The sequence below is a fragment of the Leptonotus elevatus genome, chromosome 1 (genome assembly GCF_054856555.1).
Source record: "Leptonotus elevatus isolate MCC_2025b chromosome 1, RoL_Lele_1.0, whole genome shotgun sequence".
NCBI classification, from domain to species: Eukaryota; Metazoa; Chordata; class Actinopteri; order Syngnathiformes; family Syngnathidae; genus Leptonotus; species Leptonotus elevatus.
Genome location: NC_141239.1, coordinates 39,092,321 through 39,116,196, shown reverse-complemented (window position 1 = coordinate 39,116,196; position 23,876 = coordinate 39,092,321). Strand labels below are relative to the sequence as shown.

General features: G+C 39.0%; 1 protein-coding gene across 3 annotated transcripts; it reads right to left on the bottom strand.

Moving 5' to 3' along the window:
* Positions 1 to 798: 798 nt before the first annotated feature.
* On the bottom strand, positions 799 to 23,575 carry abi1b (abl-interactor 1b). Of its 3 annotated transcripts, XM_086098302.1 has the most exons (11): positions 23,306 to 23,574; positions 15,950 to 16,117; positions 11,483 to 11,659; positions 9,333 to 9,347; positions 8,960 to 9,066; positions 8,464 to 8,604; positions 7,162 to 7,262; positions 6,785 to 7,000; positions 4,556 to 4,642; positions 1,975 to 2,160; positions 799 to 1,902 (listed from the first exon to the last, which is right to left on the bottom strand). In XM_086098302.1, exons 1-11 carry the CDS (start codon positions 23,420 to 23,422, stop codon positions 1,727 to 1,729), a joined length of 1,491 nt encoding a protein of 496 aa, XP_085954428.1. In that variant the 5' UTR covers positions 23,423 to 23,574; the 3' UTR covers positions 799 to 1,726. The 3 variants fall into 3 exon arrangements, with proteins under 3 accessions (XP_085954428.1, XP_085954447.1, XP_085954437.1); XM_086098321.1 differs by lacking the exon at positions 4,556 to 4,642 and having other exon boundaries at positions 23,306 to 23,575; XM_086098311.1 differs by lacking the exon at positions 9,333 to 9,347.
* Between the last annotated feature and the right edge of the window lie 301 nt (positions 23,576 to 23,876).

The following is a 23,876-nucleotide window of genomic DNA, read 5'->3' as shown; positions in this document are numbered from 1 at the left end:
ACCACACCAGCAAGCACTCAACCAGCAGGCAACACGTATGTGAAAGATTCTGGACTAGTCTGATGGAGTCCGAGAAAATGACTCACGCACGCACTTGACTCCTTCATGTACTTCAAGACGCGACTTTGTTACAGTGGCTGGACAGCACATTAGTAAAATGCAGTGGCGATGATGATGATGATGATGATGACGAACATCATGACTGACGGTTTCCACGATACGCGTTCGACAGCACTGTGGCCGATGAAGAAAATGCACATTCAAGTCAAAATAATCAAATGTAATCTACTCTTGGCACCACCTCCCCTGAAACGGATGAAAATTCACATGGGGTAAAAAATTAAAATAAAAAAATAAAAAAACATTGGCAAACGCACTTTAGCATCTCACATCACACTTTATGTACAAGTTAGAGAGCAGAATAAGTTTTTGTTATGTTGTACACCCAGTTGACCATTTTTTTTTAAAGGGATCCTACAAATATCATCTAAAACATTAGAAAATGTGCACTGTATCTTTTAGAAGATCTGATGAAATCATGTTATTTTTTCCCGCCATTAGTGACTGCCTCACAATGAAAGATTCTGGGTTCGAATCTGGGCTCAGACCTTTCTGTGTGGGCTTATTTCTGTGCTTGTGTGGGTTTGTATCCAGGTAGTCTGATTTGCTGTCATTCCAAAAGGATGTGTGCTCGGTTGATTGTACAAAGTAAATGTTTGTCTATAAGTGCCCTATGATTGGCGATCAGTCCAATACGTATCCTGCTTCTTGCCTAAAAGTCAACCAGGATAAGCTCAAGTTCATCCTCAACAAATGGATCTTTTCTTTTCCACTAGATCTTCTCCTAAAATCATTGTCAGTGTTTTAGGTGATATCGCAACGAATCCCTGAAAGGTGAGGTTGCTTTCTTCCCTCTGTAACATCTCTGGAGTCAGACAAAACAAGGTTGACACATTCAGTCACGTGCTAATGCACTTATTGATGTCCAGTCTTGAAAAGGTGGAATGGAATTTTGGGGTCGAGAGAACAGCTTTGGCCAGTCTGTGGGTCTCCAGTGCAAGAGGGCGCAGCAACACAATGATAAGTTTAACTCATTCACTGCCATTGACGGCTATAGACGTCAAAAATTCATTTGAACTATTTCTATTACTTTCAAAAAAAAATTCCCCACTTTTGTTAACAAGAGTATGAAAACCTAGAAAAAAAATGTATTGTACATTTAGAACATACTCTTGTTAACAAAAGTGGGAAAAAAATGTGAAACTAATAGAAATAGTTCAAATGAATTTCTGACGTCTATAGCCGTCAATGGCAGTGAATGAGTTCATTGTCAGTGATGCAGCACCCTGTGGAAGAAGCATGTTTTAACACTGCAAATATGCTATTGGCTGTGCTGCACTAACATATTAACACAAAACATTTACAAATAGTCAGCCTTCTCATTACAAGAGTTGAAGTTAGCAAGCACTATGAAATGCTTTTATCTCCTCCCTTCATGTCAACAGTGTAAACTAATACAAGTCGCTTTTCCAAAAGCTTCAGTGGCCATTGTGCTTCTGTCAAGCCGAAATTGTTTATTTCCAAACATTTTGCCATGGCACTTCATTGAAAAGGAGAAGATGAGACCTGTAAGAACTGCATTCATCTGTACACCTTCACTGTTTTACCTCCAAGCCCGTTTTAGGTATGTTTTTGTTGTTGTTGTTGTTGTTGTTGTTGTTGTTGCCTAATCAGCATAGTGCATGATAGACTCAACGTAGTTTCCCGGGAAGAGCCCGGTGACGCCGTTGCAGATGCCTTCGAACCATCCGTCGTCGTTCTTCTTGATAATATAAATGATGGCTCCTTCCATGAAGGACAGCTCATCCTCCTTGTCTTTGCTGTAGTCGTAGATGGCCACAACTGCAAAATGACAGGAAAAAATTTTTTAACAGAAAGTGAACATTCCCCAAAATTTAGCTCGCTTCTACATACCTTTCTCTAAATAGACCTTAGGGGCCCAGTGGGGGTCTCCATCAGCATAGGGGTCACTGTAATGGACAACCGCAGCCTCCTCTTCGTCATAGTCGACAGGCGGAGGTGGAGGTGGGGGTGAGGGCTCCTCAAACACACCCATGTCCTCAGGGGGAGGCGGAGGAGGTGGAGCTGGGCTGTCTGTTACTGAAGGTCAACAAGAGCAGAGGTTATTATAGTTAACGGAAAATAAGGAAATGACAAAAAGCTAAAACTGAGAAAAAAAACATTTACATGAATAAAATTAGGGATGGGAGAGTACTGATACCAGTATCGGTAAAACCAGCCCAAAAATGTACCCGTGTCTGAAATTGCCAATGGCCAACCCGCCCCAACTACAAAAACATATTTTCATTTCATTACACTCCAAAAACAGTTGGGTTAAAAAATATATATAAAAAAACACACCAAAAAAAAAAAAAAAGAGTAACACACAAAACAACCACAAAAAAATGCTTTTTCATTTTTGGTGATCAAAATTAATTACATTACATTACTGCACCAAAAAATAAACAATTTTGTGTTGTTGTTTTTTTTTACCCAACTTTTTGGTGTATGTGCATTACTCAAAAAAACTGACACGTAAAAAAAACTAGTAGGTATGCTAAAACTAAACTAAAACATTGGGACAAGACTCCAGATTTTTTTTTGTTTTGCTGGTTATTCATTTGAACCACCATTTTTGTATAAATAAATCAATTAAAATGTGGGGTTGGTCCCCTTTTGACCCAATTTAGGGTTCATTTTGACCCAACTGTTTTTAGGGTGTACTTTGAAATAAAGAAAAGATATATTGAAGTGCTAAGCTTTCCTACATTAAGGAAATCTATACAAATGTTAGTCTCTGTACTTCCAATTGGAAGAGAAATATATGTAAAAGTCTCATTCCCACTGACAATTAATTCAATTCCACTTCCTGACATTCAAATTGAATTCAACATCCTACGGGGTGGAGTCAACTCAAATTCCAATTCATCCATTGAATTGAACTGACTTTTTTGCCCAGCCCTGGTAGGTATGTTCGATACCCCAAAAAATTCTGACCGATACGAGAACTCAACTCTTGAGTAGTCATCGATACCACTATAATTTTGTTACATAACCCCCACCCAAAAAAGACAAAAAAAAAGAAAAGAAACCTAGATCATTTTGAAGAAAGACCTATCCCAATAGCATTTCCTTTCAAATTCTTGTAATTTCCTGTTCCTGATGGTAAAACGAACGGTCACAAGAGGGTGGCCGATACTGGTATACTATCAGGCGCCGTAATGAATACAGATACTGTACCTTGATATAAGGCCAGGTATCTGCCCAATACAGATACCTGGTATCAGTACTCGCCTATCCCTAATTCTGATGTTTGAGGTTAGAATCTCAGACATCCTGTGTCGAGTTTGCATGTTCTCCCTGTGCTTGAGTGCATTTTTCCTCTATGTCCCTGAGCAAAAAAAAACTAAACAAAAAAACATGCATTAGGTTCAAAGTGAGGACCCTAAAAGGCCTGTGAGTGTGAATGGTTGGTTGTGCCCTGTGATAGGCTGGCAACCAGACCAGGTATACTCCAAAGTCAACTTGCCTGCCACTCTAATGAGAACAAGCACAACACAAAATGGAAGGGTCGTTTTTTGATTGTCAAAATAATTTAACATTTTACATTTATATTAAGTGACTCTCATGAGGGTAAGCAGTTCAGATAATGGATGGATGGATAAGCAATAAGCATCATAAAATGGTGCATTAAGGATAGGCAAAGATAGCCAAAGTACATATTTCCGTATTTTGTCTCATAATAACTGAGGAAACCACTTCTAGCACACTATTAAATCCACCAATATCAAATCCACATTAATCTGAAGAATCCTCGTTAAAGACTCAAAGTGGAAAGAAGATGCAGTAATCGTTTTGTTCAGTAGAGGGCAACAAAGTTCATTTGTTGACACACTACACAATATAACACACTGTAAAATGAATATTGTGGACCAAAAGTCGTTGCTCTATTGCCATCATTATAAAAGCAAGATTATTTTAAAACAACTCATGGAAGCTTTTGAACAGTGTACCATGTTGTACTACTAATGGTACAGAGTTTTGTTAACCCGCAACGTTTACCAGAAGCAAACAATCAAAATCGAACTGTATTTCAAAAGACAGGCCGAGGGAGGACCAGGAACTGGCGTCAGGTCACATTTTCACCCCTCAGTGGAGCTGGAACAGGTCGCAAGCTTTATGTGAGCCATCGCCATGGCAACCGACAGACATCCAAGGGACCAGCGTGCAGTGCAAGCAGAGGTATGAGTGTAAAAGTCGCCAAGCAACCACAGTCAATGTTAAGCAGCGTGTGGATGCTGAGAAACATTGAACGCACTATTTAATAAATTTTTTTAAATGATTTTAATTAATTTAATGTGCCTAAGGTGTATGTACTGTGGCAGCTGGTGAGTGTACATTTCACTTCCATCTACATGGCAACTACATTAGTGAGTCTGCTTGTGCTGCGTGTGTGTTTAAACAGCCAGCAGCAACATATCGTCTGAGTACTTACTGCTCTCCTGCATTCTGGCCACAAAGCCGGTCAGAGGGATCTGCGGTGTCAGCTGGACCATCGGAGGAGGCGGAGGAGCCACAGACACTAGAGCGGCAACCCGCCAGACGAGAAGAGGCAGCAGCGGAGACAATGATGACGCGGTGGACAGAGAAAAGGACAAGTGAGGAGCGAAGCAACCATGTGGACGCGACGGAGCACCAGAGAGTGAGAAGTGAAGAACGGTGAGGAATGAACAGTAAAGCATGTGATGGAAGACATACTGTACATTGCTTGCTGTCAGCAATCTATTGCGCAAGCGTGAGGTGAGACGGCAATAGCGCTCTGTAATAGGGTAGGAATAACGAGGCGCAGCTTTTGCTTTAGAGCACAGGTGTCAAACTTGAGGCCCGGGGGCCAGATCTGTACAGCAGCAGCATTTTATGTGGCCCGCGAAAGCAAATCAAACATGTCAAATTGCTAGCATTTTTCTTGTTTCTAAGCCTCTTATTACACCAACTTAAACCGATTATTTTTGACTTGATATCCACCTTTTTTTTGTGCACTGTATAGGAAAGAATATGAGGTGATTAAACATGTACATGGTTTCTCAAAGGGAAACCGTAACTATGACTATTTAAATGCAGTCAATAACCCATCCAAATGCCGAATGTTGCCAATATTTGGGTTACGAAAGATCATGTAAACACACGTTGAAAAACTTGAATAAGACCCCTGGGTTGCCACTCTTCTAACCCAAATATTTGGTCATATAAACACATATCATGGTACATCCTTTGAATGGAACTTTGGTTTGTGTTCTAAACATGCTCTATTCACAAGGAATCTTGGTCTGAATTATTTGTGTGCGCAGCGGCCATCTTACGTTGCCACTGGCTAAATGAAAAAATAACAATCAGGGAACTAATTATTTACATTTTCATAGATGCTTTGACCCTGGGAACTCTTCTGTTTTTGTTTGAAATTAAAACTAAGATAAGTAAAATATTTTTTTAAACTCCAATATTTTACGAACCCTAAAACATTGTTCAATAAACATATGTTAAAAAATAAATAATAAGCTCGAGTTCGTATTTTTTTAATTTTTGATGACAATATTTCCCAATTTAGTGAAAAATTAATATCGGCTCCAAATATCAGTTATCGGCGTCCTTGACTACTAACAATCGGTATCGGCCCTGACAAAAAACATACCGGTCTATCTCTAGTATTGACTGCAGAAAGTTCAAAGTGGAAATGACAATTTGCGTAATAACTCCCATGTGTCGCTGTTTGGATTGAGATGTGCTTACAGGACTGTCTGCTAATGCAAGCAGACGGGTTATCCTGAAAATTTCAGAAACTGGATTTTTGACCTGAACCCAAATATTGACTGCATGTAAACATAGTCAATGTGGTCCGCAAGTTCGCAACAGTTTGACACCCCTGCTTTACAAGATAAGCAACCTCCTTGCTGAATGTCTCTTTAGTGATATTTAGTACAGTATTCTGTCTAATAACCTTAAAGTTTCACCTACACCCAGACTTTCTTATGGACCCGAATGATCAAAATCTAATAAGATCACAAATACAACCTTCACCTGATGAGGATTCACAAAGATGAGTATAAACGACCAACTCAACTATCACTGGATTTCATGATGAGGTGTAAATTCTGTTACACACAAACAAAACAAACCCCCCCAAAATGCAAAGGCAGTTATCTAATGAATTGCAGTTAGAAGCTATAATCTCACAGAAATCACTGCAGAGAAATATCCACTCTAAACTCCACTTGTTTCGCCGAGGCGACATCATTGAGCTGAGTGTTTGTGCTGTAAAACTACACACTACACTAGGCAGCATGTACTATGCATGTCTGTTTGCTGGAAAACATTTCAACAATCTCAAAGAGGATGTCCCAGTTTTTGGTAGACTGCTGATGCAGCTCTAGGTCGTTATCTCTTCCCATATGAGACCCCAAACCTCCTCCCATTTTGTTTTATGTTGTCCTATGAGAGAAGCCATTAGAGGAAAATGTCTCAGAGTGATGTTACCAAGATAAACTCAACAACAAAACAAAATGTCTGGGCGGCTGATGTGCCCTGAACTGCCTCCTTCCTCTGCTGTAAAAGCCCGCTGATTCAAATTTCAGAATTAGCAATTATCAATGCCCAACATTAGATCTTTGAACTCTTCTGCAAAATTGTAATTAAAAATACATACAGTAAAACAAACTGTTTCAGTTACCTGAATTTTGTTGGAATGTGGGACCCCCGTTAATATGGGGCTGCTGAGAGGAAACAGAAGGAGCGCGACGATATGTCCCCGTGGCCGACACCATGGAGGCTGAGGAGGTGGTGGAGGAGTTGTGGCGCGAGATCTGCCGAGAGATGGTGCCAAACTGGGACATGGGGATCGGACCGAGCCCGGGACCTTGTGGCACTGAGGCGGAAGATGTCACCACTGTAGGAGCAGGAATACAGCCTGAAAATTTCTGTTCTGAGATTGACTTCAAAGAGCATCTTTAACATATTAGAAAAGATGTGACCAGTAGACTACAAATAGTAAGAAATTTAAAAAATATAATCATAGAGAATGTATCTCAGAGTTCCAAAGACTCACACCTTGGCCCATACTGGGAGGAGAAGGCGTTGGGACCGCCAAGGGGACACCCACTCCGCTGCCTCCACTGTTCTCCCTGCCACCACTACCACCACTGCTGCCACTGCACGAAAAAAACAATTGACCCATTAAAAGGACGTGTGGGACAAACTTAATGACTACGTTAGCAATCCCATCAGAACGGTTTCTTTTTGTCATGACGCTTGTCACTATTAACAGATTCTGCTTTGACAGATGCTAAATCAGGTTTGGACACCTGCCAATCTGGGCTACCTTTTCCTCTACTGCCCTTCATAAAAAAAAAGTGTGATTTTTTTTTATGTATAACCAAATAGAGGAAGAGTCCTTTTTAATGCATCTATTTTTTTTTGTGCTTGTCTTAATTAGGGTGATGGATGAGCTGGATAAAAACTCAACTGGTCACCATGGCAGATTTAGAAAAACAATCATTCACACAATATACAATTTATATTACAGTATTCAATAACCCTTTAAATGTTTTTCTGTTTTGTTTTGGGGTTGTTGTTTTTTTATGTGGGATGAAGTGAAAACTGACTCATGGACCTCAGAACTGTGATGTGGACTAATCACTAGTCTACTATGCTGCTGTCACTTTAAATATTGATCAAACACTATTATTATCCTTACAGATTGTATGGTGGAACCTAATCGTATATTAATAGATGAGTTTTTGTAAAGCGCATTTTGCCAAAATTAGGTAACCTAACCCTTCGGATCAAGCAATGGAGTTCTGTGCCAAAATCTGGTGTGCAAACTAAATACAGTAATTTCCGGACTATAAGGTGCACCCGACTAAAAGCCGCGCTAGCTAAATTTGGGGAATACTCGAGTTTGTTACACATATAAGCCGCAGGTGTTTTAATGTTACCGCACCGGGTTCCCGCTACTTTCTTTTCCATAATGAGGGCGCAAATTGTCTCGCTCTCGTTCTGTCTCTCCTACTGTATTTGGGCTCACCTGGTTTGTTTAGCTCTGCCTGACGCTCTTGCGCTTCCTTTATAATGCGCCCCATTGTGATCTGATGGATAAGCCGCACCTTTGTATTAGCCGCAGGGTGGAATGCAAGTGAAAAGTAACAGCTTATAGTCCAGAAATTACTGTAGTCTCATTTTAGTGTGTGTACTTAATTTTGTGGCTGGTGAATCAAAAGTAGTCACCTTAGGCCTTTATAGTTTATAAAAAAAAAGAAGGATATTTTACAATTTCTCACTGTTGACATTCATTCCTCTACCCTCCCATATTCAGTATGTAGCTCACATATCCTTAGATGTGGTGAACTCTACCTGTGTGTCCGAGGCCTCTGATTGAGTGAGGCTGTACGTGCAGGACTCTGCTGGCTGCCCAGCCTGGCTGGACTTGTCATGTAGTCATTGGGCACCACTGGAGGCTTGACTGGCTCCAGTGTCTTGTAGGGGGTGTTGCGCCTAGGCAAAGAAAAAGAGGTTACAGGTAAAACTGACTCCTTTGGTTGTAAATGAATATCAACAAAACTTCACTTGAGTTTGCTTTAATTATTTTTAAGGGGTGAATCTCAATTCTACAGTATTGTCTATTGTGTTATCAGCCATACTTAAGAAAGGAGACTTAAAGAGCACTACTTGTTGATACTGTTAGCTGCTTCTGGTTATTCAACCATTTTAAGAGCCAATTTAATTATCTCAAGTAATAGTACAAACACATAAGAGTAATCTCATCAACATTCATGGCCAAGCACGCAGAAAAAACACCCAGTTGGCTTTAGTTTCCCTCAATACCACTCTGTATTTTCTCAACTCTCACCCCAAGGTTCCGCGGCCAGCCATTGGTGGGCTCGGGGGTTTCTGGGTTGGTGGATTAGTCCGAGAAAGTGTCCCTCCTCCTCGTCCTGCAGCATTGTTCCCATTTTGCTAGAGAGAAAAAGGCCAGTTAAAATACTTGACTGACATTTGCATGTGCCCTGTCAGAGTAACTATTAACACTGAGGATTATAATTACTGAGCAGAACTTTCATTCATACAGTTGTGCTATGTAAAATGTCTGAGAGCTGAGAGACATGCCTATTGTATCAACAAATTCCCATCAGGCGTACACTAAATGGTTGCATGAAATTTGTGAGTGCATGGAGTTTTAATAAATTGTGGTGAAGAGAAGATAAAAGGTGACTATCGCTTACCTTGGCTTTAAGCCACTGAGTGCAAACAGAAAAAGAGAGAAGAAAGAAAACAAGATATGCTCATTGGTTAATGGTTTAATAGGCAGGAATTTATTTCTGCAACATTAAGGGACAGGCTGTTAAATAATTACAGGCAAATCACACTCTATGTTATAGCAAGTTCAGCTTCAGATTCATTCTAGTGACACTAGATGAAACAGTAACGTTTGTACCAAAGAAATTTACGGAAAAAGGGACACATCTTTGGCTGTCTCAGTAACTGAAGTTCAAGCTAGGCAAACAAATACAGTAGCTTCCCTTGGCAGGGAAGTTGCCCTGTCAAAGACTCCTCTATTTATCTGCCTCCCATTTGACATGCCAAGAACCCTGGGGTGACACTTGACAACCAACTGTCCTGTTCTGCCAACAAAGTAACAAAGTACAGTAGTCATTCCAATTTCCCAACAATATTTCAACAGCTTAGAGTGCAACTAAACAAGTAAACTGAATGGAAGTAATAGATGTGGACAAATGAGGCTATACTAATCAGAAATGAAGATCGTGGCCTGATGACATCATCAGACAAAATTAAACGCATGTCACTATTTTAGAAGGTCTATGAAAACTGAACTGTGTCAGTAAAGCTCAGTGATGTCCCGGAATCCCATAAGTGGCTCTCTAATTATGTTACCCTGGAAAGCTCTGGTAAAAATGATGGTGACAGGGTGAGTACAGCCATCAATAATAAAACAGGTGCTTCTCATCATTCAAAACTCTGTACTACTGTAACAGACTAAGCAAAACTGTTACATGACTTACGGCTAAATATATGAATGTGGCCAAAATGTAGCGCAACAGTCCCACACATTCCCCAAAGTGAATCTGCAAGTTTTTGTTGTGTGATCATGAAAAATATGGAGCCAAGCAAACTAAGTACTATTATAATTAGGGGTGTGAATTGCCTAGTACCTGGCGATTCGATCCGTATCACGATTCATAGGTCACGATTCGATACGAATCCATAAATTGATTATTGCGATTTTTTTTAAACTCAAATTTAGAAAATACTAATCAGTAAACTTGTACATGTACACTATAAAATTTGTATGAAAATGTATTTATCTGAAACTTCAGGCTTGTAACTGTGAGCCAATGTATTTAACAAACAATCTGTTGCTATCTGTTTCATGTTCGAACGGCATTGAAATAAAATATTAAGGCTTAATGTTCCATTAATATAACATTCTTCCATGCTTAACGTGTGAACCCCAACCCTAAGTAAGACATTTCGTTGAATATTTCCATCAAAAATTGATGTTTAAACATCAATGCCGCATATCGAATCGATTTGAGAATTGTGCGCTGTAATATCGCGATATATTGCCAAATCTAATTTTTTTAACACCCCTAATAATAATACTTTGGGCCCCCCATGCATTGTATGTGCCCTACTTAAAGGGGAAGTCAATTTTCCTTTTAAGACTGAGGTCTCGTGTTGAGTCTGACTGATGATGCCCAGATGGGATACATTTTTAAAATAATAGCATGGAAAGAAAAATCTGTCAGAAAATTTTGATTTTTGCTGACAATCATTTCCAGCAATCCTGACTAATCCATTTGAATAAAATATGTCTGAAGGTGAACTCTCCTAGAAGCCAGCCCCCGATTTTGAATCAGGAGATGTTTGAAAACCAGAAGACAGACACTATCTTGGCAGACACAGACACAGAAAGGCGGATGAATAGACCGACTCAATATGCCGCAGGGAAACAAATGACACCAGCAATCAATGCGCCAAACTATGTCGACACATTCACAGGGGCACTAACACACACACTGCTTTGTAAAAAAAAAAAAAAAAAAAAAACAGAGCAAAGGCGGGGAACAGAAGCTTCATGTGGGAGAGAGAATACACATCAAGCATAAGGCAGGAAAGAGTCAACAAAACATTTCCGCCGGATTCTACATAGAAAGTGAAGGGTCACGTGGCAAAGATGGCTCTTTCCAGTTCACAACACTACAGGCCGGATTGTGAGGTTGTTTTTAGTGCATTTACTAGCATGTTAAAACAACAGCCTCTTAGCATGAAAATGCATGTTTGCATAAAAAGACAGCATTAGCAGAAATGCAATTGATTTTATTAAGAGAGAAATGATCAAAATTAATCTTACTTTTACGCCGTGCCCCACATCATCCAGCAGTGTGTAATCGATTGGTTTTCGAATGTAGCGCACAGGCCGCTCTATGTTGCCCGGGGCGATGATCTTATGGGTGCGAGAGGTGTTTTTATTGGTGGTCAGGATGCCAATTTCACGACGGGCGACCTTCTCCTTGTGAATATCCACCGTCTGCAGGAGATAAAGCAGGAAATTAATGAGTAAATTATTTATTTTTTTAAAGCCATTCAATCATTCTCCCCACACCCTGTTCAATAATGTGTTTGAAGAAGATCACTCCTAAATTCCTGTTAATATTCTGCAGCAATTTCATTATATTTCATATTCTGGGTTTATCTGTGAGGAGCTCTTATATTCTATCAACCGACAACCTGAATCACAGTTGCAACATGGAGAGCAAATAGAAAAGTCATACAACAATTGACTGCTACAATCTCCTTCTCTTACTGCTGCAGGCATGACCAATGGAGGAAGAGTACATTTGACAGGCATCTCCATCGAAGTAATAAATGAGCTCAGGTCCGTATTGGAAGGACAGCGCTTTTGTGTGTTAAGAACTAGTGTGCTACAAAACTGTTTTAAACATCAAACACATTCCTCAGCTTCCCTTTCTTGGCTGTGATGAAGATATGGCGGACAGAAAAAGTATATACACCACTGAACAAATACCCGTATTTTGTGTAAAAAAAAATGAAAAAAGGGTTATTATAGTTTTGGAATTTTTATTATATTCAGTTTTTATTTTGTTTTGAGTTTTTTTTTTTTGTTTTTTTTTTTAAGTTAGTTTTAATTAGTTTTTAGGGCAGCTCAGTTTTTATTAGTTATAGTTATTTTATGTTATTTTAATTGTTAGTTTTACGTATTTCAAAAATGCTGAAATGTCCTTAGATCACATTTAAAATCAACCCCAAAGCCTCATGTAAAAACTAAGAACATTTTCACTATAATTATAGTTAGTTTTGTAAATGTAAAATGTAGTTTCAGTTAGTTTTAGTTTTTTTTTTTTTCATCTTTTATTTGAAAATGTTTTTTGATTATTATTTTTTTTGTTATTTCGTTAGTTTTGGTTAACTAAAATAACCTTCGACCAAGATCAATTGTTTCAAAACTTGTACACCATTATTGTGACCTAAAACCTGTACAACTCAATTGGGGGGAAAAAATATTCTGATAGGGGAAGTAAAAACAAAAACAAACCACAACTGAGATAATGTGGTGTGCTCACCCTTTTAATGACGGGATGTGGCTGTGTTCAGATTTAACCAATAACATTCAAACTCATGTTACATGGGAATAGATGTACAACGATTAATCAACAACTAATCGATTATCAAATTAGAAATATTTTTTGATAATGGATTAACAGTTTAGAGACCTTGCTTAATTTAAAATTGCCCAAATCCTCGGAAATTCAGCCTTTTGCAAACATCTGCTTTTACTTTGGGAAACAATGATTAACATGTTTGCCTATTTTTTAACATATTACGGAACAAACCAGCAAGTGAATCAAAACAAATTTGTTTGTGTGTTTTCAGCACTGTCAATAAGACAAAATATCCTGTTTTTGAATAAATGGAAATTAAAATTAATCTCCAAAATAATTGCCAGATTACAAATGTAATCAATTATTGAAACCTATTGTTGGTCTGCCATATATGGACAGAACACATGCAATCCTTTTTTTTTCTCCAGGAAAATGAGGCCAGACTCCTACATTAGCTCAGAAGTTGTTTGTTTTTTTAAAGTATGTTTCCTGTCGGTGATAAGCAAGAAGACGCTAGGGCAGGCATTGACCCGCCAAGAAGAAAAAACAGGAGACAGAAGAACTGATTGAGAAATGTATGTCACATAAAGAAAGAAGTATGAATACTCCAGTTCCTGAGGTACAGACAGGATTTTATCAGCATTTCAGCTGAGTTGCAGTTGAATTCAGGCTTGAAACAAACACACACACATACAATTCTATCCCTGCTCTCAGTATCATTTTCTTTTGCGATCTATGGACCCTAATTAACATCTGGTCATCTGCCCAAGCTCTGCAGTCTTTTTGTGGCAACAGAAGGTACTACAGTGCAGCTGTCTGAAGCTATGACTAATAAATCTTCCTCAGAAAATTAATTTTCTCTGCACGGCTGTACTGTGTGAGACATTTGTTTGGACCTTCAGGTGACAATGGATCAGCTCTACCAGCAATTCAGTATATTAGAGAGGATGCTTCATCAGAAAAACTAAAGCCTCCTAGGATGAAAGAAATACTTGGAACTCAATTTCCCTCCCCCGGAGGCGCATTACTACAAACAAGATCCCGGATAAGAGCGGACGAAAAAAGATTCCTCCATGGGTTGTCTGGGCTCTCCCTTCGAGATTGGGTGAGAAGCTCGATCATCTGCGAGGGGTTCAGAGCCATTGCTCCTCCACATTGAGAGGAGCCAACTTGGACAACTTGTTAGGATGTCACCTAGTGAGGTGGTGAGATGTTCCGGGTATGTCCTACCGGCTGGGGCACTGGGGATGACCCAGGACACCTCAGCATCCCCCAGGAGAAGCTGAACGAAGTTGAGAGGAAAGTCTGGGCTTCCATGCTTAAGATGCTGCCTCCGTAATCCAGTAAGCGGGAGAGAATGAATGAATGAATTAATTAATTAATTAATGGATGGAAGAATGCCATCATTGCCCATTTACAGCTATCACACAAATATCAGGAAGACGAGCGGCCATTTTGGACCATAACAGTTCACGTCTGAGGACCAACATGACAGAGCTAGAGAGCCTCAAACTGTGCTCCGACCTGAAGCTTGTAGAGTAAAATGGGAATTGAAAATGCTAAGCAAGCGTGAGTGCCAGTGTCAGGATTTCACTTCATCCCTGACAAGCTTAATGAAGCGCACAGGGAGGGGACATTCACGGGCTGACAGGCCGAGGGGCATGGCCTTGTGAAGCACAGAAATAGGGAAGGAAAGAGCATGAGAAAAGGAATAATGAGGAAAGTGGGGCGGAGAGGTGTGAATGTTTGGCAGCTCTTGTATGATTGATGCCCTTTTATGTATATGTAGCAGTATATTTTCGTATGGACGCATATCAGAAGAAACACTACATTTTGGACTTTATAGTTGGATGGACGGCTGCTTGGTTTTGGTACATGCAAGCTAAGTGCTTGAGACAGAAGGTACTGGAGCATGATAAGCCTCCATCCTTGCAATTCCATTCCTTTCAGTCCATCTTTGTGAACTTGTGAGCCAGTAATGCTGGTACTTAATAACAAAAGAAGACCTTGGTGTAGTTGTGGGTTAATTTGTTGACAAGTAATCAGCATAAGATGAGCGGTTTTGATCATGGGTAGAATTGTGGATAGCAATCTGCGTGCGTTTTAAACTCCGAGTATTATCAATAAACACTTTGTACTGATATGAAAATGTGAATGTACACACAATTGTGAAAGAGGCAACCCAAACATTTTCTTCACATTAATATATTCTATGCAGCCCCCCGGTATAATATTCAGTTAACAGCAGGTGGCAAAATGGCCGCCCCATAGATGGATAAAAACGGGTGGATTTTGCTGCTTAACTCAAATTCAACAAACACAATATTAATCAGAATACCATGTTAAGACTAGTGGGGCTACATAGAATATATTATTGTAATGAACATTTTTAGGTTGACTTTCCCAATGTGATTTAATGGAGAAAATAAAGATTCTTATATAATGAAATTATTAGGCATAAACTGACGTTAAAAAAGGGAGAAAAGTAAATTATAGTCCAACTGAAAGTCACTGAAATTGGATAAATAACATTTAGGGAGGGATGGGCAATTGGCGGCCCACGGGCTGGACGCCCGCACTCAGTGGCCCTCAATTAATTATTATTATTATTATTATTATTATTTTTATTTTTTTTTGCTGTTACTGAGCCATTATACAGTAGTGTCAGATTTTTTTGTTAGTTTGTTTGTTTAATTTAGCTCTTGCTTCAGGTCCCCAGGATTAATTAACCTGCAAAAAAATGTGCCTCAATATTACAAAGTTGCTCCCCAAATTACATCAGTGATTAGCAAAAATGCTCCTAAAAAAAAAAAAGTTATTTTGAACCTTGTGCATAAAATACCGTAATCAAACCACCAAAAATTAGTTAGCAAATAAACATATAATATCGGAAACAGCACACTAATAATGCACTCCACCCATTAATATGCAGTACAACATAAAAGCACACCGATACTTATGGAAATTGCATCTTAATGAACTTATGACAGGATGGAATTCAAAAGAGAAAAAATCTCCAGTCAGTCATGCTGAAATTTAGTTAGCAAATAAACGTTTACATTTTGGTAGCAACACACAAATAATGCACGTTCAGCAATAATATGGACCTTTAAACATACTATTGGGCATTTGAGAAGATTGACACAGATGCATTGGTGATGGTGTGAATAGATCTTCTACTGGTGTGTTCTATATACCTGTGAGATGTGGTTGATGGAGGACTCCATACGTCGCAGTTGCGAGGCCTGGATGTCCAGTAGCTGGAGCACATTGTTGGCTAAGGCATTGATTTGGTAAGCCACGCTGGCCAGAGACTGGGTGGTGTAGGACTTGGTCTCCTCCAGGGCCTTCCTCTTGTCTTGAGCCTGGACAAGGAGAAGAGCAAGACAATCTGAGTTTTCCAGTAGACAGTAGCCATGCTGTGTAGACTTTTTTTTGGTCATTTCGATTGAAATCATCCTGATTGAAGAACTCAGGTCAACTGTTTTCATGTGACATGATCTGCTGGATTCCTACATTGATGTGTCACTACATTTAATCAGAACAGCCATTTTTCAGTAGAGAATACATTCTTTGCGTTATTTGGAAAACCCTGTCTGGATTACCCAAGCGATGAGTCCATGTTCCTCAAGTGGTAACAACTTTGTGAAGCTCCCAAATGAACAACATGGGACAGGTGCATGGTTGGAGTCAAGCCAAGTGAGTGAACATTTCATAGACTCACAAACCTTCACCCGTCTGCTTGAACCATCTGTTTCCGTGTGTCTTTAAATAGCTGGAGGAACTGAAAGACATATTTATAGTTGGGAGGCAAAACAAGGCTCCACGTTGATCTACTCTTTTGAGGAGGAAGTTTTTTTTTATGGTACTCAGGGAAGTACAGTCATCATGACTGCAAAGTTTAATATGCTACAGTTCTGTTGGGTTTTTATGTGCGACTCATATCCTTTCCTTCTATCAAATAAGCTACACTGCCATGAGTAAAAAAAATAAATGCTTTAACCAAACACGGAGGGAAATGTAAACTACATCAATTACACAGGAAATTCAAAGAAAATGTTCATATATTAATAGCTTTACCAGTTAGGTTTTGGGTGACAAAAAAGGCACATACCATCCATAAAGTAGCCAATATACCAGTGTGGTCTGATTGAAATCCTGTACCTCCAGTTTTTGATCATTTTGACTTTGTTTACCTATTAGATTGTTGTGTTTCCAATCCATGCACATATATTTTGCTTTTTTGTGGCCAGTTGCTGCCAGAATGTGTGTACAATACTTCAATTTTAGTCAACACATATCCACCATTCACTCCATTGGAGAAAAGCAAAAATACACATTGTTGTTGTTTTAATGAATTAAGTGTTAAAAATCTTGAATTATTTGTGCATTTTGTGATTAAGGGCTATATAAATAAATTTGACCAGGCTTAATGTCTAAAGCAGATTTCAATATACACTATAGGGCTTTGGAATATCAGGCCTTAAAATTAAAATATCAGATCACAGATTTTGTTTGTTTTTTTCACCCAGCTTTCCATATAGAAAAAAGCAAACGACAGTGGCATTATTTAAAACAAGTTAAGATTTTTGTTTTTTCCCCTTCTGCAATCACTTTGTTACTCCCGATTTCAATTTTTTTCTGGGCATCAACTTCCACAGACATGCTAGCAAAAAATAGGTATTCTTTCCAGATAATGTGAAAATAGGTGCTTCCTCATGGGGTAAATTTCAATTTTGTTAAAAAATGATAATAATAAAATAAATAAGTAAACATGCAGTTCAGAGAATTGATGGATGGATGATCCTTAGCGTTTAAGATTATTTTCATCAATTAAAAAACCATCAAACTGAATTGCTCTGACTCTGTTCGTTCATACCTGTCCATAACCAGCTCTCTCAAAGTCTATAGTATTCTTTATGAAAAGTTGCACAAGTGAGGCAATGCGACCTCCACAATATATTGGTGGATTAGAAGCACATATCTTGGGTTAAAAGGGTCCATTATGTAAATCACTACTTTTGCAACATGTCAATGCAAGATTCCTGTTTCTTAGCAGGGGTCCTTTTTGTTTGTTTGTTTGTTTGTTTGTTTGTTTGCTTTTTAATATTCATAACAGAGTACGGAAAATTTGCTCAAATAGCTTCACTCTGTTTGTTTGTAAAAGCAATGCACAGAAGCGGAAACATGCTTTGAATTACACAATTCACTACAAAAAAAAACTTTACTAAATCAATCATCCTAAGAAATGAACTCAAATTAAGTGACAACAAATGAGTCCCCAAACTTAGTAAAATATAAAGACACTGATTTGATCACAACTTGATATTTATGTAAACATGCAGACTTAGCATGCCACACGTATTTATTAGCTGAGAGAAACACAAAACACTCAAAAATCACTTCATTATATGGACACAGAAGTTATAATTTTGTCCACTTCAACATATTTAAACAAAATGTGTACGAACACCATACATCATCGCTATGAAACCATAGATATGTGTTTCTAGAGCTACATCTATTTTTTTTTTAAACCACACACACATTCTTGTCATGACAACTTAATTGGTTAATGGCTTCGGGATCATTTATAAAATCAATTGGCATGTAGTGAACTACACATGGAATTGTGCAAGGAGCAATTGACTGTTTTCTGCAGTGGTTACAACACAGTAGTGTATCATCCAAAAGGCAGACTGATCCTTTTGATGGAGCAACACAAACCAGAACCAACTCCTGAGTTAGATACAATAACCCATGGAATATGTTCTCATGTTAGTTAACCACAACCACAAGCCCAGAAATACAGCTAGCATGACATCAAATTTACCATTATGAATTAATAAATTAACAGCCCATGGTGGTCATTATTACAGTATAAATCTATATGCTACACTATATACACAGTATGCGGGGGATAAAAACAATCTTTCCAGCGGCTAAACATAATAAATGAACACACTATCCAAATTCCCATCTGTTTTGTAAAAGGTTCCAACACTTGGATTTGATGTTATTCTGTTCAGGCTCGAGGATTATCCTTTGCCTCGTTTTAAATCTCTCATCTAAAATCCCAACAATGGTGTTTAAATGCCATAAAATCATGATGATTCATCATCTACGGACATTCAAAATGTGTGTCAGTGTAATAGTACCGGCATTATTTGTTCTTTGGACACTAAGATTGAGGTTATAACAGTGCCAAAGAGACATTTGTGTCAGAGCCTGTACTCTTTGATGCCAACAATGCTGTGTTGGATCATGTCATGTCATTTGTGCAGGGCTCGGTACGACAGTAATTTCTGGACTATAAGCCGCTACTTTTTTCACTTGCATTCGACCCTGCGGCTAATACAAAGGTGCGGCTTATCCATCAGATCACAATGGGGCGCACTATAAAGGAAGCACAAGAGCATCAGGCAGCGCAAAACAAACAAAGTGAGCCCAAATACAGTAGGAGAAACAGAACGAGAGCGAGACAATTTGCGCCCTCATTATGGAGAAGAAAGTAGCGGGAACCCGGTGCGGTAACATTAAAACACCTGTGGCTTACACGCGGGTGCGGCTTATATGTGTAACAAACTTGAGTATTCCCTAAATTTAGCTAGCGCGGCTTATAGTCAGGTGCGCCTTATAGTCCAGAAATTACTGTACATCCACACTGGTTGGAAATGAGGCCAGTTTTTCAACATGCACGAGGAAGAACTTATTCTGGTTGCATTAGTCCTAGTGCATATCTTTAAATGCTCCCACCCAAGCAGGTGTCCATTGTTGTTTGTATTTGTTGCTCGGGTTGCTCATATGCGTTCAGTCTGCACGGACTGAACACTGGTGATAAAATCACCTCTGTCTTCTACATATCATTTATGATCGATGGAGAGACAGACACCTCGACATAGCACCGTGAGATTGTCCATGCCCAGACTAATTGTGAATGAAAAACCATCCGATATCCTGATTGAAAAAATTCAGGTTTGTACCGGTACATGCCCATGCCGACAGGAGTGTTTCCAAACATAATGATAATGAAAAAATGTATTTGAGTATGACTGCACAGTGCACACCATGCATTGCCTTAACACTGTGATATGCAGGCATACCAAAATAAAAGTATGAATTTGATGAAGGCCTAATTGTAACAAATCAATCAATAAGTAATAAATACATACAGACATGTGACTGTTTCATTGAAGGCATTTATACTCTGGGTTCACCGATTTATCGGCCCCGATTTCCTTAGTTTTGGGGGATCGGTGATCGGCCGATCACTTAAATATAAACTGATCTTTTTCACCGATCTCATCTCCCTCCTCAGAGGTCTGAAAAAGTCAGCCACTGTCCTCTTCTGCTGAGATGACTAATAGGCTTTTTATTTTTATTTCAGAGTACTACTTAATTTGCAGTCAAAACAAACAGTTTGTATTATTTCACGGATATTGTTCAATGTTTTCCAATAAAATAAGATTGGAACTCTGAAAGTGTATGCTGCTTGTTATGAAAAAAAATCGAGATCGGCAAAAATCGGGATTGGCAGGTCAGTCTTTTTAAAAGATCGGAGATCGGCCAGAAAATTGTGATCGGCGCACCCCTAATTTATACTGCAATTAAGAAGCTTTTGCTGACCTTCAGTCAATCGATGTTGATGGGCCAGAATTGATGGATTAGGATACCAGGCAGGCAGAATGTTAAACTGTGTTTCTTTCGGGGCACACGAGTTAAGAAACCCGTGGTATTGAAATGTGACAGGAAGTTGGAGCACATAGAGAAAACCCATATAGAGAACATGCAAAGTCCACACATGACAGGAGGACCTGAGACAAGGCTCAAACCCGGGACCTCTCAACTCTGGAGGCACACAAGCAGATTGCTAAACCACCAAACAAAAACAAAAAAACTCTTTATATTCATGCGTTTGTGGGAGCTCCAGTTAGAGTAATATGTAGTCAAATTTAACATTGTACTACCATGAAAGAATGGAAAGTCATGTGAGATGTTTGTGAGTCATAACTGAAACACCCATTAGTCAGACGGAATCATGGGAGCTGTAGGGAGATATTGGAGGGAATCAGCAGCAGCATTCCCTCTCATAGAAATATGTCAGGACATTTGTGTCACAAATTTTTATTTGTGATGACCGGCTGGTGAAGCATCAATTAACATCATTTAAAAGTTTCAAAGAAGGCAATAAAAAATATAATGTGGCACAAATTAAGGTTGATGACAAGAAATGTATTTTGGGACAGAGAGTTGCTATATTTGGATCATACCGGTACATTTTGAAAGGGAGAGACTTCAAAACTGAGCTGTGGTTTTTCCAACATCATCTTTTCTAACATCTAGGAAATAATATGTTTCTTTGTCCGAATGGATTGTCACAGATTTGGCATTTCCCCTTGACTGCTGCATATTAAAACATTCATCAATACGAAAACAAATAATGATTTATTTAGTTTTTTAGGATAGCATTGTCAATAATTTCATTTGGAGTACAGTGGTCATGTTTGTCATTTGTTTCAGAATTTAGCTTATTTTAGCTCCTCCAAGAAAGTTTGTGGTTTTGAGTAGTTAGCTGTAGTAAGTTTTTTTTGTTTATTCAATCTGGTATGGTATGGTACGTACGGATGTTCATGTGTGCAACTATACATATATGACCTTGCCTAAGGAGAATCAAACAGGCACTTCTTGGACTAGCCACCAGTTTGTATTTAAACTCTATTCGCACTGAAGTTTGTATTAAAATCTATCTTTTATTAATCTAAAAAAAAACAATGTGCTTGTTATGTTTGTCACCCATGTTTACACACATCGAGGTGAAGCATCATATATTCTGAGCTGTAATCTCCAAATTCCCCACATTTTACCATAACCATTGTAAAATGCTTATTGGATGGCTGAATGATAACAATAAACTCACACACTATTGCATTTGATTTAAATGTCTGTGCCATATAGGTACACCTGCACAGTCTGTTTACACCCACTACATGGTGCGAAATTCTGCCTTTATTGTAAGTAATGAGTTTTGAGTTACATATTTTTATTTTTTTCTGGAGAGCTCAGTATTGTTCATTCTGTAATTTTACCGATTTGACATGTCATCATCATTGCTCTCTTTTTATTTTTTTATTAATTTTTATTTTGTATGTGGGTGTGCATGTGCATGTGCATGCGTGTGTGCGTGTGTGAGTGCATATTCATTAGTTCACCTAAAACCTATTAAAAATCCCCTACCGTTCACCTAAACCGAATACTTCAGAATCCAGCTAGAGTCGTGAGATTGTCAGGAGACCCGAGGAAGGATCAAAGAAAAGAAAGGAAAGAGTCTTTCACCAACCCCAGAAACATATCAATTCCAACAAATTAGGGAGACCTCAAGAGACCAAAGGAGAGACTGAGGAAAGGAAGGACAGATGAAGCAGAGTGAGATCCACAGACACCAGCCTCGAGTTTTGAGTTACATATTGAAGATTGTGAATATATTGGCAGAACGATGCTGAGTTTTCAATTGCCAGGCAGGAGGTCGAGAGGAAGACCAAAGAGGACGTTTATGGATGTAGTTAAAGAGGACATGAAGGTAGTTGGTGTGAGAGCAGAGGATACAGAGTACAGGGTTAGATGGAGGCAACTGATTCGCTGTGGCGACCCCTGAAGGGAAAAGCCGAAAGGAAAAGAAGTATCACTGTGGTTGCATTTCAAAGTGGTGTGCCACTGCATCATGAGGTTGGGTTCCTGGTATTTTGGTAACCTTATTTAGCTTTAAAAGAGACAACATATTGAATAAGCCAATCTGTGTAATATTCCAATACGTACCATTCTTACTTACAAATACAAAGCCTTTTGCAATGGATCACTGAATCTAGTATGCGTGTACAGTACATAACCAAATATGCAGACCTCTCACTAACCTGCGCCTGCATTGGAAATGCATTAAATTCCATCACATTCAACTTGGAATATTTGCAGGCCTATTTAATGACTTGCAGGAAATAAGAACAGTTAACATAGTAATTTAATTGTTGTCTATTCGTTGGGCGATAATGGGTCCCAGCTTTTCTAGTGCAAGTGTTCTGTAAAAATCGGACGCTAGCTCACCATTGTCAAACCAACGGAAGAAAATGCTGTACACTACAAAAAACAAAATGTTCTAACGCTACGATATGGCAATATGGCACTTGTTTAGGCATAACCGGCAAAATACATCGTAAATGTTGTTTTATATATCGACTAGTAGTAGCACGTTATGTCGTAAACTGCAGTCCGTGACTAAACACTTGGGCAGAACAACGACACACCCTCCACAACCACCGGCAGCTTTTAACACATCGATGGGAACCTCCGTTTGCACACCTACAAAGTATTCGTATTACTGTCACCACGTTAGACGACTGAATCGTTATAGTGGTTGAAAATGACACTTTTGTATCGGTTTGGAGATCATTTCGACGCGTATTTCCTGTCCCTGTGGTCACCGTCTCACTTCTCCCACCCCAGCACCGCAGACACGACGAAGATAATCATCAAATTATCGAACCGAACGCCATATATCTTACCTGAACATAGTTGTTTTCACAGTATTCCGCCACCCGGGAAAGGTTCTGATAGCTCTCCACAAGAGCTCGTTTACCGGCAGGGATTTCCTCCTCTAACAACATTTGTAGCTCTGCCATCTTACATCCCTTTGCATTTCTCTCCTCTCCCTGCCTTGTTCGGTGAGGCGAGGCGGTGATGCTGCTCTGTGGCCGAGAAAGTGAGGGGCTCCCCCGTCTGGAATTGCTTGGCCGTAGCCTGCGATGCACGACGGCCACTAGACGAACTCAGAGCTACGTTAAAAAGAAGAGAGAAAAAACACGACAATCGCAGTGACTGACTAAGAGGTAATAATAATAATAATAATAATAATAATAATAATAATAATAATAATAATAATAATAAACATGGCCTTGATTTAAAAAAAAAAAGTTGAATTGTTAAACTTTTATATTGTTGTTTTAATTACAGATATAACATAATTTTTCACTTGAACTCGCCGTTGTGGCTGTCAAAAAGACCTACGTCTATGGACTACATTTCCCATTAATTACTGCGGTTTAAATCCCTCTTTCCCAAAGCATTATGGGAATT